General features: G+C 49.5%; 1 protein-coding gene across 4 annotated transcripts in view; it reads right to left on the reverse strand.

Moving 5' to 3' along the window:
• The window catches only part of STK25 (serine/threonine kinase 25), a 194798-nt gene that overhangs the window by 25277 nt on the left and 154383 nt on the right, over positions 1-15138 (reverse strand). The window contains exons 1-2 of one of the 4 annotated variants that reach the window (XM_054039893.1): positions 5033-5184; positions 4199-4279 (exon numbers count right to left, since the gene is read on the reverse strand). The exons of 1 other annotated variant lie outside the window; for it this stretch is intronic. In XM_054039893.1, the coding sequence (XP_053895868.1) occupies positions 4199-4228 (30 nt within the window). In that variant the 5' untranslated portion in view covers positions 4229-4279; positions 5033-5184. Of the gene's footprint in view, positions 1-4198; positions 4684-5032; positions 5185-15138 lie in introns of those variants that run through there. 2 more of the 4 variants (XM_054039891.1, XM_054039892.1) reach the window with 2 other exon arrangements.

Raw genomic sequence — 15138 nt, forward strand, 5'->3', positions numbered from 1 at the left:
CCAGGTTCATAAAATATCTCTTCAGATGTCCCCTGTGTAATACTGTTCCATGTCTGTACAGTGCCTAACACAACGGGATCCTGGTCCATGATCAGCAACAAGTAATAGTGAGAGAGAAAACCCCCATTTGAAATGCCACATTACACCTTGCTGAGCCTTTGCACAGATGCTCTAGTTGGCTTGCAGGCAAGCTTCATGCACATGCTCACACAGTGCTGAGTGAAGTGGAGAAAAATCTCAACATCACCATTTTGATTGCCAATTGGTCTATATGCTGTTCTCAATGCTAAGAAATGAACTGTCCCATGCTTCACGCAGAGAGCAGCCACACACAGGTCAGTCTAAATTAACTATGGTGCATTCCAAGAGCCCACCTGGAATCCTTCACCACAAGGCAACACAATCAAAGTGAGCAAAGACAACTCAAATATAAACTCCTTGGCACCCATCAAGGCCTGCAGTTGCCAATCACATTGAAATCTGGGATGGAGGGAGACAATGCTCTATGCGATTCTGCTGGGGGAAAGGGGAGAGAAAGAACATTCCAACCTGACTTCTTGAGATAGGGGAGCACATTCCACTCAGATCTCAAGGGGGAGGAGGATAATTATATCATGGCAGCTCAGGGCAAAGAACAATTTATTGTGCCAGTTGGAGGGTGGGGGACAAGGGCACTTTGTCATGACAGCTGTGGAGGAACTTTCCATCGTGACTGAAGTAGGTACGTTTTAAACAAAGCAAATCACTGCAGACGTCAGGAATTAAGAAAAGCGGCATTTTAAGAGCCAACTTGGCAGCAATCCCAAGCATTTCACTGTGAGAAACCCAGGCTTGGCAACTCTATTGGGTCTTGCTGCTGAGGAGAGAAGTTGAAGATGTGACATCTTTAAGCTCTGGGAGTGGGCTAGAGAAGGGAAAGTCCCCACTTTGAACAGGCTCTAAGTACAGATGAGCATATTTGGCAGACACCGAAGCCAGCACTTTTCATATCCAACCAAGAGCCTCATAATAGACCAAGCCCTGCTTTGCTGCAGTTCACCTGGCCCTCTAAACAGAGCTGCCTACAGCATCACCTGCTGGAGTCATGCCCCAGGCTGATGTGAAGGAACCCAAAGGTTATATACAATGAGAGAAGTCGGGGTTCTCAATCTGGGGCAGATGCATATACAGGAGTTGAGGGGGCACAGCATCTCTGCCCTTTCCACGTTTCTATCCTGGGCCCTCTTCCCATTTAGCAAACAATGAGAATCACTGATTTAAGCCAGGAGTTAAGACTTCATCTATGCCACAACAATTTAGAAAGTAAACACTGCTGGTGCCACACCCTACAGCACAAGGACTAGTGGTTGCAGAACTCCAGTCTCCCCAGAGATTAACACTAGTGTATTGTACTTGTGTACAGTCCTGGGACTCAGGTACTCTCTAACCACGAAGGCAAATATTCAGAGTTTCCTCCTCCAGCTGTGACATAGAGAATCAAGTTTAAGGGAGTGCAGCAATACCTTGCGTAACGTATCAACCTTTCAGTTCTCTAATGGAAATCAGTACTTTTGCAGCAGACCAGAAGTATTGTATGTGGAGATGTTTGAAGCCACTTGTCAGTATCACTTTAGTGCAGTTTTTCTATAGCCTGCTGATTCACAGAGGGAGGGTCTCACTGATTTCTACAGTCCAGCTAAATAGGGCAATTCCTATGACAAAAAGACTTTGCATTTTTATAATCTTCTATCCGAGTGCTTTCCAGACACTAGTTCTCATAACGACTATCAGATAGTGACCTATTACTGAGGCACAATCTCTTAAGACTTTTACAAGGTCACGAAGGAAGCCTGCAGCAGAAGTGGGAGTAAACCCAATCTGAGCTTCAGCCACAAGTTATTACTTGCATTACAATAGGGCCTGGAGGCCCCACCACTGACTGGGGCCTATTATGGTGAGTCCTGTACAAATTCAGTGAGTGTCCTCCCTTGAAGAGATTACAATCTAAATAGACAGGACAGACAATGGACAGGAGGGGACAGAGGCACAGAGATGGGAGTTGACTTGTTCAGCATCACATAGCAGGTCAGAGACAGACCTGGGAATAGAAACTGAGTCCCAACCCAGTGCCCTATTTGCTGGACCACCCTGCCTCTCTCAAGTCTATCCTTAGTCTTCGGTCACCTCATGACATCAGCAAGCCAATCTCTGAACATGGGTGGACATTCTTTACTTGACAGATTCTTCCTGGCCCTCTACAGACGTATGTACAGCATTGGTTCTCAGTCTGGGGATAGTGAGCAGCTCTGGGGATTGCTTTCTTGATGGCTAGGTGGAAAGGGGGTCCTGAACACTCTTTAATTTGTTAAGCACTGGAACAAATTGCTTAGGGAGATTGCAGAATCTCTGTCACTGGTGGTTTTAAAGAACAGGTCAGACACACACCTACCAGTAATGGTTTAGTTATTCAGTAGTCCTGTCTTGAGTTTAGGGGACTGGACTTGATGACCTATTAACATCCCTTCCAGTCCTACACTTCTACGATTCTGTTGTAACATGGGGTCCTGGTATGGAAAAGGTTGAGAAACCCTGATGCAGACTATAATAATGAAAAGATTAGGCACAATTTATACTGACAACTTTGCACCCAATATTCACTGATACAATCTTGCCGTAACTAAATCCAGCCAAACAACCCCACCAGTATCCCTTGCTATTCGTGATCCAAGTCAAAATTACTCTTCTTGCTTCTGAATAACTTCCTTCAGCCTTAGTCCACTACCCCTTCATCTAGTGCAAGCTTCTTACATGTCCCTACACATTGATGCAAGAGCCTTCTCCTCTGTAGCACCTGCATTTAACAGTCTCATCAATTCATCCACTGGATGCTTACATAGACATATAAGACACATTTCACATAAGAACAGCCATACTGGGTCAGACAAATGGTCTACCTAACCGATTATCATGCCTCTAACAGTAGCCATTGCCAGGTACCTTCAAAGGGAATGAATAGAACAGGGCAATTTCAAGTGATCCATCCCCTGTTGTCCACTCCCAGCTACTGACAATTAGAGGCTTAGGGACACTCAGAGCATGGGGTTGTGTCCCTGACCATCTTGGCTAAAAGCCATTGATGGATGTATCCTCCATGATTGTATCTAATTATTTTTTAACCAAATTATACTTTTGAACTTTAGAATATCCCCTGGCGATGAGTTCCACAGACTGGTGGTGTGTTATGTGAAGAAGTATTTCCTTTTGTTTATTTTAAACTAGATGCCTATTAATTTTATTGGATAAATCCTGGTTCTTGTGTTATGTGAAGGGGTAAATAACACTTCCTTATTTGCTTTCTCCACATCATTTACTATTTTATAGATCTCTCTCATATCCCCTCCTTAGTCATCTCTTTTCTAAATTGAATAGTCTCAGTCTTTTTAATCTCTCCTCATACAGAAGCTGTTCCATACCCTTTATCATTCTTGTTGCCTTCCTCTGTACCTTTTCCAATTCTAATATGTTTTTTGATGACTAGAACTGCAAGCAGTATTTAAGGTGTGGGCATACCATGGATTGATAGAAAGTATCACAATGCCGTTCTGTCTTATTATCAATCCTTTTTCTAATGATTCCTAATATAGTTAGCTTTTTTGAATACCACTGTACATTGAGCGGATGTTTTCAGAGAGCTATCCATGACTCCAAGATCTCCTTAAGTGGTGACAGCTAATTTAGAACCCATCATTTTATATGTATAATTTATCGTCAAACAGGACAGCCCCTCATCCATCTCCAAAGTTACAGGCTCCATCTACTTAGTACAGGATGCCCATTGTGGATGTTACTGATGTACATACAGTCCATTATACTAGGAGGCAGTCATTCTATAACTCAGACTTGTAGGTCTGTCCCATTTCTTATCCTGCTTCCCCTCAAATGCTGCAAGAAAAAAATACCCCCCACTTCCCTAAGGAGGGCACAGTTATATTTAGGGAGGTACTGTAGCTATGCCAGTCTCACGCTTCCTGCCTCCATGCTCTTGCAGTGTCAAAGTCTGATATCGTCGGGCAATATGACAGCAATCACTTGGAAAAGAAGAGCACAGCTGAGAACACACTTAGGACATTTTGACCTTGGTAAATAACAGTACAGTTCTTAAAAGATTTTTGCTTTGAGGATTTGTATAATGTTTCACAAACAAATTCTTATCACCTACCTGGTTAGCAAAATCCCTCAGGTGAGCCATGGCCCAAGGATGCTAAGACATCCACTTCTGTAAAATCGGGTGGCTGGGGTCCTGTAGCACAGGGATGTAGTAGTGCTATCTCAGCCACCAAACAGCTGTGATGGGCAAGAATACAGCTGCTATACTCAGAACTCCTGGAGTCTAGCTTGCTCCCCAAAATGCTACCTCCTCCTTTATCCACTACTGCAGGGTGGTCTTCCCAACCCATTCCCAAAAGCATATCAGCACATCTCACATCAGCAAAACCACCATGGATGCTTCAAAGACACGAGAAACTTGGTTTCAACAGGCAGGAACAGTGCCAATGTCCTGAATGCCCCCTACCACCTCCACTTTCTATGCTGTTCTGCAAGAGCCCTGCACTGGCCCCCTCTCCCCAGTGCCCAGCCTTCCACCCTTCCCCTAACAGCCTGTCCAGCCTGGACCCATCTCCTCAGTGCCCAGCTGGCCCCCTCCCCTCACAGCCTGCCCCAACACCCCTCCTCTCTCCAGGGCCCAGCCTGCCTCCTTCCCCTCACAGCCTGTCCAGCCTGGACCCATCTCCTCAGTGCCCAGCTGGCCCCCTCCCCTCACAGCCTGCCCCAACACCCCTCCTCTCTCCAGGGCCCAGCCTGCCTCCTTCCCCTCACAGCCTGCCCCGACACCTCTCCTCTCCCCAGCCTGTCCCCTTCCCCTCACACCCAGGCCCAACACCCCCCCCTCCCCAGGGCCCAGCCTGCCCCCCCCCGCCCGCCCCGCCTTGCCCGTGCCCAGCGCCCTGCGGCCAGGCGGGGCTGCCCCAGCCCAGGCTGCCGGCAGCCCCACCTGGCAGCGGCCCAGGGCCCCGCGCTCAGCACCCCCCGCACAGGGACTCCATGGCGAGCTCTCGTCCCGCGCGCAGCCGGTTTCTATGGGAGCTGCCCCGGGACACCGAACTCAGCGGCAGCGGCGAGGGGCGGGACGCAACAACACCGAAAGGGCGGGCGCGCCGCACAGCCTCCTGGGACGTGTAGTTCTCGCTCTTCCGCTCGCCAGGGCGGAGTCAGGCTACGGACTACAATACCCGGCAGGCAACTGGGAGCGATGGGCTAGGGACGGGAGAGAATGAAGGATTCTGGGTCGTGTAGTTCGTTGGCTCTTCTGCTCGGCGACAGTGCAGCGGCCTCCGGGGGAAACGAGGACTAAAGCCCCAAGCAGGCGGGGAGGCCTGCCCTTCTTGTTTCCCAGACTGAGTAATGCCCTCACACCTCGCCTTGTCCTAGAAGCAGAGGCAGACGCAGACACAGACACGCACACAGCTGATTCCCCCGCCCTGGGGTTCCGCCTGTCCCTGACACCCTCCGTGGGGCCCTCAGGGGGTGGAGGAGAGACTGCCCCGCAACTCCCCCCATGGGGATGTCACAGGGGGGAGAGGGATAGCTCAGTGGTTTGAGCATTGGTCTGCTAAAGCCAAGATTGCGAGTTCAATCCTTGAGGGGGCCACTTAGGGATCTAGGGCAAAATCAGTACTTGGTCCTGCTACTGAAGGCAGGGGCTGGATTCAATGACTTTCAGACAGCCTGGCTAGCTCAGTTGGTAGAGCATGCAACTCTTAATCTCAGGGTTATGGGTTTGAGCCCCAAGTTAGGTGCCTCAGCAGGGGGAGATAGTTCAGCGGTTTGAGCATTGGCCTGCTAAACACAGGGTTGTGAGTTCAATCCTTGAGGGGGCCATTTAGGGAACTGAGGTAAAAATCTGCTTTGAGCAGGGGGTTGGACTAGATGACCTCCTGAGGTCCTTTCTAACCCCACCCCAAGGCACTTTTCCCTTAAGCTAGACCCATACTGGACAAAGTGAAGTCCCTCAATACAAATCCCATCCAAGGTGGAAAGAAAAATTATGTTCACTGCCCTCTGGTTTAGCATCTTCTGTGGACCTCTCAGCTTTCCTGCTCTTCTGTCCTCATGTTTTCCCCCTCCTGGCTAGAAATTCATGCAGGCCCCAAAAGTGTAATTCAGGCAAAATTGGATTGGGGTTCAAAAGAGGACAGCTGGGGATCATTAAGAGCAATAAAAAGTAGGTGCGGAGGAAAGCTGTGGAGGAGAGGAGCATGGAAGCCTGTTGATCCAAAACAAGAACGTGTTTGGGGAGAACAGCTATACAGTTAGAGCATGAGGGAATGTCACCCAACCTGCTGCTCTGCCTGCTAACACCATCTCTCCCATGGAAGTTACTCATTGCTGTCCTTTGCCTCATCAAAAAAGTCAAATCTGGCACCCACTACAATTGCCTACGCCCACGTTGTTTATTTGCTCACACTAGCCTTCGGTGGGTCCCCTTGTCATTTCACACATACACACTTATACTCCCTTGGGGAGAGAGAGATTCACTTTTTAAAGTGAGCAACCTGAGGGAAAAATGGGGCTTGAGCCTTTTTATTGCTTTATTATGATAGATAAGAAAAGCTTAAAATCCTTTCTTTCAGAGCTTATTTAAGTGTGTGGGGTGTTTTTCCCCTGCTTGGTTTGTACTCTAGGAGCTCAGGTCCTATCAAGGATGGAAGACTTTATGATGACTGAGTGCTAGTGTAAATGATGATCCCCAGGAAAGAAAGAAAGACTTTTTCCCTGGAGAGGGAATTTTTTTTTAATCAGACTGTTTTAAAACACTTAGATGTTTAAAAAAACAAAACAAATAACTAACACATTTTGAATAAAGAAAGCCTTTTTTAAAGATTTAATAGTCTCACCATCCAAGGCAGGTGCTGAGAACTCATAGCAAACATTATTTAGACATTTGAGTGCTCCTCCAACAAAGTCAGGGGCAGGAGATATCATATTTTAAATGCCTATTTTTAAGAATAAAGAACCACCATAGTAAAAGATCAGTCCTTTATACATCCTAAAGAACCAAATGGAGAGCAAAGAAAGGAAGGAAGAAAGGAGAGCAGCAGAATACGGACCCTGGACTTCAGAAAAGCAGACTTTGACTCCCTCAGGGAACTGATGGGCAGGATCCCCTGGGAGAATAACATGACGGGGAAAGGAGTCCAGAACAGCTGGCTGTATTTTAAAGAAGACTTATTGAGGTTGCAGGAACAAACCATCCCGATGTGTAGAAAGAATAGTAAATATGGCAGGCGACCAGCTTGGCTTAACAGTGAAATCCTTGCTGATCTTAAACACAAAAAAGAAGCTTACAAGAAGTGAAAGATTGGATAAATGACCAGGGAGTATAAAAATACTGCTCAGGTCATGTAGGAGTGAAATCAGGAAGGCCAAATCACATTTGGAGTTGTAGCTAGCAAGAGATGTTAAGAGTAACAAGACGGGTTTCTTCAGGTATGTTAGCAACAAGAAGAAAGTCAAGGGAAGTGTGGGCCCCTTACTGAATGAGGGAGGCAACCTAGTGACAGAGGATGTGGAAAAAGCTAATGTACTCAATGCTTTTTTTGCCTGTCTTCACAAACAAGGTCAGCTCCCAGACTGCTGCACTGGGCAGCACAGCATGGGGAGGAGGTAACCAGCCCTCTGTGGAGAAAGAAGTTGTTCAAGACTATTTCAAAAAGCTGGATGAGCACAAGTCCATGGGGCTGGATGTGCTGCATCTGAGGGTGCTAAAGGAGTTGGTGGATGTGATTGCAGAGCCATTGGCCATTATCTTTGAAAACTCATGGCGATCAGGGGAGGTCCCGGATGACTGGAAAAAGGCTAAGGTAGTGCCCATCTTTAAAAAAGGGAAGGAGGAGGATCCAGGGAACTACAGGTCAGGCAGCCTCACCTCAGTCCCTGGAAAAATCATGGAGCAGGTCCTCAAGGAATCAATTCTGAAGCACTTAGAGGAGAGGAAAGTGATCAGGAACAGTCAGCATGGATTCACCAAGGGCAAGTCATGCCTGACTAACCTAATTGCCTTCTATGAGAGATAACTGGCTCTGTGGATGAGGGGAAAGCAGTGGACATATTATTCCTTGACTTTAGCAAAGCTTTTGATATGGTCTCCCAAGTATTCTTGCCAGCAAGTTAAAGAAGTATGGGCTGGATGAATGGACTATAAGGTGGATAGAAAGCTGGCTAGATCATCAGGCTCAACAGGTAGTGATAAATGGCTCCATGTCTAGTTGGCAGCCGGTATCAAGCGGAGTGCCGCAAGGGTTGGTCCTGAGGCCGGTTTTGTTCAATATCTTCATTAATGATGTGGAGGATGGAGTGTATTGCAACCTCAGCAGGTTTGCAGATGACACTAAACTGGGAGGAGTGGTAGATACGCTGGAGGTTAGGGATAGGATACAGAGGGACCTAGACAAATTAGAGAATTGGGCCAAAAGAAATCTGATGAGGTTCAACAAGTACAAGTGCAGAGTCCTGCATTTAGGACGGAAGAATCCCATGCACTGCTACAGACTAGGGACTGAGTGGCTAGGCAGCAGTTCTGCAGAAAAGGACCTAGGGGTTACAGTGGATGAGAAGCTGGATATGAGTCAACCGTGTGCCCTTGTTGCCAAGAAGGCTAACAGCATTTTGGGCTGTATAAGTAGGGGCATTGTCAGCAGATCGAGGGACTTGATCATTCCCCTCTATTCAACATTGGTGAGGCCTCATCTGGAGTACTGTGTCCAGTTTTGGGCCACACACTACAAGAAGGATGTGGAAAAATTGTAAAGAGTCCAGCGGAGGGCAACAAAAATGATTAGGGGGCTGGAGCACATTACTTATGAGGAGAGGCTGAGGGAACTGGGATTGTTTAGTCTGCAGAAAAGAAGAATGAGGGGGGATTTGCTAGCTGCTTTCAACTACCTGAAAGGGAGCTCCAAAGAGGATGGATCTAGACTGTTCTCAGTGGTACCAGATGACAGAACAAGGAGTAATGGTCTCAAGTTGCAGTGAGGGAGGTTTAGGTTGGATATTAGGAAAAACTTTTTCACTAGGAGGATGGTGAAGCACTGGAATGGGTTACCTAGGGAGGTGGTGGAATCTCCTTCCTTAGAGGTTTTTAAGGTCAGACTTGACAAAGCCCTGGCTTGGATGATTTTGGTGGGGATTGGTCCTGCTTTGAGCAGGGGGTTGGACTAGATGACCTCCTGAGGTCCCTTCCAACCCTGATATTCTATGAAACCCAGGCAGCAGGTCAATTTAAAAAACTGCTTTGCAGGTCACCTTTAACACTTGACTTGAAATCTTTTCCAGCTAACAAACCATGGTTCCCTGGCACACGTACACTCTCACTGTTTCCTGCACTCATGGCTTTTTGCCCAAGGCTGATCCTCTGATCAGGGCCGGCTCCAGGCACCAGCCCACCAAGCTTGTGCTTGGGGCGGCACCTGGAGGGGGGCGGCGCGGCGCTCCGGCCCCCGGGGAGAGCAGGGCCACAGCCGGGCTCGCCCCCCTCCCCCCGGCGCTCTGGCCGCCCTCCCCCCCGGCGCCCTCCCCCCGGCTGCCGGGGGGAGAGCGGCGAGCCCTGGCTGGGGCTCGCCGCCCTCTCGCCGCCCTGCCCCCTGCGCTCTGGCCGCCGGGGGGAGAGCGGAGCCCCCGCCGGGGCTTGCCGCCCTCCCCCCGGGGCTCCGGCCGCCCTCCCCCCGCCCCCCCCCGCAGGGGGGGTGGGGGCAGCCGGCGGCTTTTTTGCCTGGGGCGGCAAAAAAGCCAGAGCCGGCCCTGCCTCTGATCCTTAATTCATTGCCTCTACTGTGCCCCTCTTACTAAAAGCTGTAGCAAAAATGTCAAAGGAATGTAAAAAAAAGTCTCTTGGCTGAGAGAGGAAGTGGGTTAGTGAACCCTTCCCACCCTATCACTTCTCTACACTTCGGTTAACACCTAAAAATGGTGCCTAAATATACCTAAATGAAAACAGTTGCCTTTGAAACTGGATGTGGCATTGGAAGTGGACACTCAAGCCCTTTTATTGAAACAGATCATCTTTGAATTTAAGTGAGCTACCTCTTGTGCACATCTATCAACTCCTCCAGTTTTAGTATGGGTTAGAGTAACACCTGTGGAGCAGCCTTATGGCCCCAGGAAACCTGACAGCTGTGTCTCTTGTATGCCCTCCAGCTGGTCCTCTGATCTGAGGGAACAAGAAACATATAGGCCACTCAAAGCTTTCTTTGATTAATACCATAACAATAATAAAGCAATCTTTCAGCCCTTTACCTTGTAAAGGCAGCCTTGAGAAAGAAAGCCAGGAATGAAAGGCAGACACAGCTGGGCTCAAGTACTGCTGCAGGAAGCCAAAAGGGATCAAAAGATTCCCTTTTTGCACATGCGCACACAAAGGGAACCCTCATGTCAGTGAGTGTTATGTGTTCCCAATCCACAACACCTCTCAGTTCTCCTATTTGTCACTGCCATTCTGAGAACAGGTGTAGAAAGATACAGCAGAGGTATCACATGGTGCAACAATGATACCCTGGAAGATCTAGATTTTGCTGAGAACATAGCTATTCTAAGTGACAGCTTAACCAACATATAAAGACTGTCCAGCATCACACAAAGAGAGGGAGTTAATAATTAGTGATAAAAAACAAATCTAAATGAGAACTCCAGGAACTCCCAACTCAAGTATTACATTAGAAGGCAAAGGAAAGCAGAAAGTGTGCCTCTGATAACTAAGGCTCGGTCAGAAGAGCAAGGGAAATATGAGCTGCCTTTTGTGCCCCACCCCCCAGCTTGAAGGGGAAAATGGGGGAAGGATAATGTGGGTGCAACATTAGTGGACTCTATCAATTTCCCTGAGAGATAATCACTTATGTATTGTAACCCTTCTGCCCCTCTGAGTTGGCAGCAACAAGGGCCGGGTTCAGTATCTAGGGGTTCAGTTTCAATAACACAATGCAAAACTGGCTCGAGCCCGCACCCAATGACCTGGGACAATTACATACCAACCCCCGGGCGCCTCTAGGAGGCAATACTTCCCCTCTCGCAAGCACGGAGTCTGAGTGTAGCAAAAGCCTTTTAATAAAGGAGGGAAACAATGCAGCATTATGTTGGGGAAACACCACAAACAGGATTCATAACACAAACCATGAGCAAAAGACCCACCTCCAGGTAAGTTTGGCAGTGTCCTTTTCCCCTCAGGGTCTTAAGTCCAATCACCCCAAAGTCCAACAACCCCAAAGTCTCTGTCCCTGGTCAGTGCTGCACCAGAGTTCAAAAGTTTATCTGCAAAGTTTTGCCCCCCAGCCTGGGCAGAAATGGTGGGGGGGTACACGGGATGTTACGTGGTCTGAGGCCGACTGCCCCACCTCTCCGTGGAGTTCTGCTGCAGCCTTTACCATGAATGGCTCCACTCTACCAGCCGCGCCGCACCACTCCTCCAGCCATCCCCGCAAACAGCCAGCCGTCCCATGAACCGCTCCAGCTGCCCCTGCAAATGGCTCAGCTCCGCTCGCTGTTCCATGGGCTGCTCCAACCGTCCCACAAACTGCTCAGCTCTGCCAGCTGCTTAGCAATATATCTTCAGGCTCCCCCCACTGGTTAACACAGCACTCAGTGATCTCAGCTCAGCAATTTTAGCTCTTCTAGTGATTTCAGCTTGTAGTAGGGGAGCCCCAGTGCTGGTGCACCATTGGCCCAAAGTGAATTCAGTTCAGCAACTTCTAGCTAGACTCCTAATGGAAGCAAACTTAGCTCTGTTATTCAACAGTGGAGAGAGGGGGGGGTAGTGCAACTAGTGTTCCAGGCCCTCAAAAGCCGCCCATACCATCAAATACACATACCTGTCCCCAACCTCTCTCAATTCACTGGGTTTTGTAACCCATGCCCCTTGTCTAGTGAGTGCTACTTAGTTACTGGTGAGTCCCTCTGTCATATAACAGTTCCACTGGCCTTGATTCACAGAATCAGGGTAACAACACTTTATTCTTCCTGCCCCAATAACAGAGAAACTGGGGATCCCACACCAACCAAAGTAACCACTTTCAGTTGTTGTTGTCCCAGGCTAGGCGGGTGGGTGTGCCTATGCAAACAAGATCAGCCTCTGAAGTTCTTTTCCACACTCTCCATAATTCACCACCAGATGTCAGGGTAGAGCTTATCCTGACTCTGCTTACATATTATTAACCTCAGACTTTATTAAAATCTTTGCTTTGAAATTCTTTCTTGTTTCTCCATGTACTCACACACAGAGGGACAGAACAGCAAAATAATGTATGAAAAGTCAGCAGTACAGACAGTCCAACTGCCACAAACTGAAGAAAGTAAGTGCAGAGAAAACAGATCATAAAGCCAGTCAGTGTAGCATCCCCTGGAATGGAATTGCACAGCATCAACGCACCTGTTTTCCTTCCCCCAGGGATGCAGTGTATTGGGTACATATACCCCACATGCATGTCCATTTGTGAATTGCATTGAGTGGCTTATTCCACACCTGGAATTGTCTATTGGCTGCAGGATGTGATAGTGTGGAGAGGAGGCTATTGACCGGGTTGGAGCATGGCAGGGGCTATGTTCTGCTGGCCATACATGCAAAGCTGCTGCTTGAATAGTTGCCTCTGCACAGGGGCGGCTCTACGTTTTTTGCCGCCCCAAGCACGGCAGTCAGGCAGCCTTTGGCAGCATGCCTGTGGGCGGTCCGCGGTCACGCGGGTTCGGCAGCATTTCTGCAGGTGATCTGCCAGTCCCGCGGCTTCGGCGTACCCGCTGCCGAAACCACAGAACCAGCAGACCTCCCGCAGGCATGCCGCTGAAGGCTGCCTGACTGCCACCATCACAGCAACCGGCAGGCCGCCCCTGTCGGCTTGCCGTCCCAGGCACGCGCTTGCTGCGCTGGTGCCTGGAGCTGCCCCTGCCTTTGCAGATAGTGGTCCTGCTCCCTCATTGCCTGGTTGTGGTCAATGTAATCCATGGCAATCATTTTCTATGTCTCCCACATGGCCCATGCTACAGCCTGGTTCTGCTGGTTTTATTCCATTTTCTTTTGCAGTCCAGGACCTGATCCTACCTTCTGGACAAGTCCTTCTGCATCTCCTGCACCAGGTGATCCCTGGCCTTGTTTCTTTTCCTCTGGAGATTCTGGACCACGTGGCTGACCATCAGTGCCCTCCTGGATGCATGCCTCACCTCCCGGTGGCTCTGAAAAGCAATGAAACAGCCCATTCCTTTTCTGTCCTGAGAGGTGAGGAGAGAGGAGGAGAGAATAAAAGTTCACAGCAAAGTAAAAGCTGAAGTTATTATCTCCTTGGCCCGCATTCTCCTCTCTCCCTGTCCTTCTCTGGCTCATTTGATTGTGACCTGGCAGGTCATGCCTAGTGGTCAGAGTTGGAGTCAGAGGTTAGGTGACAGAGCCAAGCGTCAGAGGCCAGGATTGGAGCCGAATTACCAGGAGTGAGGCAAGGCAGAGAATGTACAGGAGCTATCCCAGCCATGGTCAAACACTTAGCTGGTCTGCTGACTCTTCCCACAGTTCAGTCTGTGGAGCCAATCAGGCAGCCTGCTATAGGCTGCTTTGCTCCATTAGGTTGCCCGGAGACAGGCTCTGATGCAGGCCCTGATTCCTGACTCTTGGCTCTGGAACTGCAGCTTCCCAGGGTTCTTCCCCATCATGACAATGGCAAGTCCTTTATATTGATTGATTGACTGAATTTTAATAGGCTTTTGTGGACCTGAAGTGGGGGCAGGACAGGCAGTCTTACTAGTGATGCTTTTAACAGTACACCGCTACCTCGATATAACGCAACCCGATATAACACAAATTCGGATATAATGCGGTAAAGCACTGCTACAGGTGGGGCGGGGCTGCGCTCTCCAGGGGATCAAAGCAAGTTCAATATAACGTGGTTTCACCTATAACGCGGTACAATTTTTTGGCTCCCGAGGACAGCGTTATATCGAGGTAGAGGTGTATTTCAGGTTGTGGTGGTATTGGAAGATGGGAACGTGTAGGAGGTCCCTGAGTAGAAGAGAATGGCAGTTTCAGGCGTGTGCTAGAAAACCATCCACCTATGCCAGAGACCCTTTTTCATCGCCTGGTGAATCATAGGCAAATTAAAGATTGGAGGGGACTAGTGAGGCACTGGGGGGCGCATAGGAAGTTTGTTCTACTTAGTAACCTAACAGATGGTTTGGAATTCCTGCTGCATGAAAAGTTCTCCTGTGTCATACCCAGGAGTGAACCAAAATCTGGGCCCACATAAAGAGGATGCCAAACTAGGATGCAGCAGCCTACCTGGATTTGCCTACTTGGATTTGCCATTACACACACACACCTGTCACCCACAATCTGTAGTAACAAGAGACTTTGCAAGGGCCCTGGACTTCATACCAGCACAGGTCATGCAGTGGACTTAATATCTGAGCTGTCTCTGAAAATACAGCACGTGGGCTTTAGCCTATAGCCCCAGGTGGGCCAGCTAGCCCCAGGTAGAAAGCACCACACAACTGGAGTGTGAGGGTTTTGTGAGTGGATGGGAGGGGGGCAAGGGGCACCACCACAGTAAAAGCCCTAGCTAACTTAGGGTTACCATACGTCCTCTTTTTCCCGGACATGTCCGGCTTTTCGGCACTCAAACCCCCGTCCGGGGGGAATTGCCAAAAAGCCGAACATGTCCTGGAAAATGGCGGCTCTGCTCCTCCCCTGACTCTTCGGCTCTGTTTAAGAGCCGAGCTGCCCGAGCGCTACCGGCTTCGGGCAGCCCCCGTGCCTCCGGACCCTGCGCCCCCAGCCGGGCACTTCCCCTCCTGGGCTCCGGCGGTGCAGGGTCCGGAGGCATGGGGACTGCCCGAAGCCGGTAGCGCTGGGGCAGCTCGGCTCTTAAACAGAGCTGAAGAATCAGGGGAGGAGCAGAGCCTCCAGCCGCGGCGGCTCTGCTCCTCCTCGACTCTTCGGCTCTGTTTAAGAGTCCGGCTGCCCGAGCGCTACCGGCTTCGGGCAGCCCCCGTGCCTCCGGACCCTGCGCCGCCAGAGCCCGGGAGGGGAAATGTGAAGACAGACCCTTGCAGATGGAGTTCTAGGGCTTATCC

Source organism: Malaclemys terrapin, chromosome 9, assembly GCF_027887155.1.
Source record: "Malaclemys terrapin pileata isolate rMalTer1 chromosome 9, rMalTer1.hap1, whole genome shotgun sequence".
In the NCBI taxonomy this organism is placed as follows: Eukaryota; Metazoa; Chordata; order Testudines; family Emydidae; genus Malaclemys; species Malaclemys terrapin.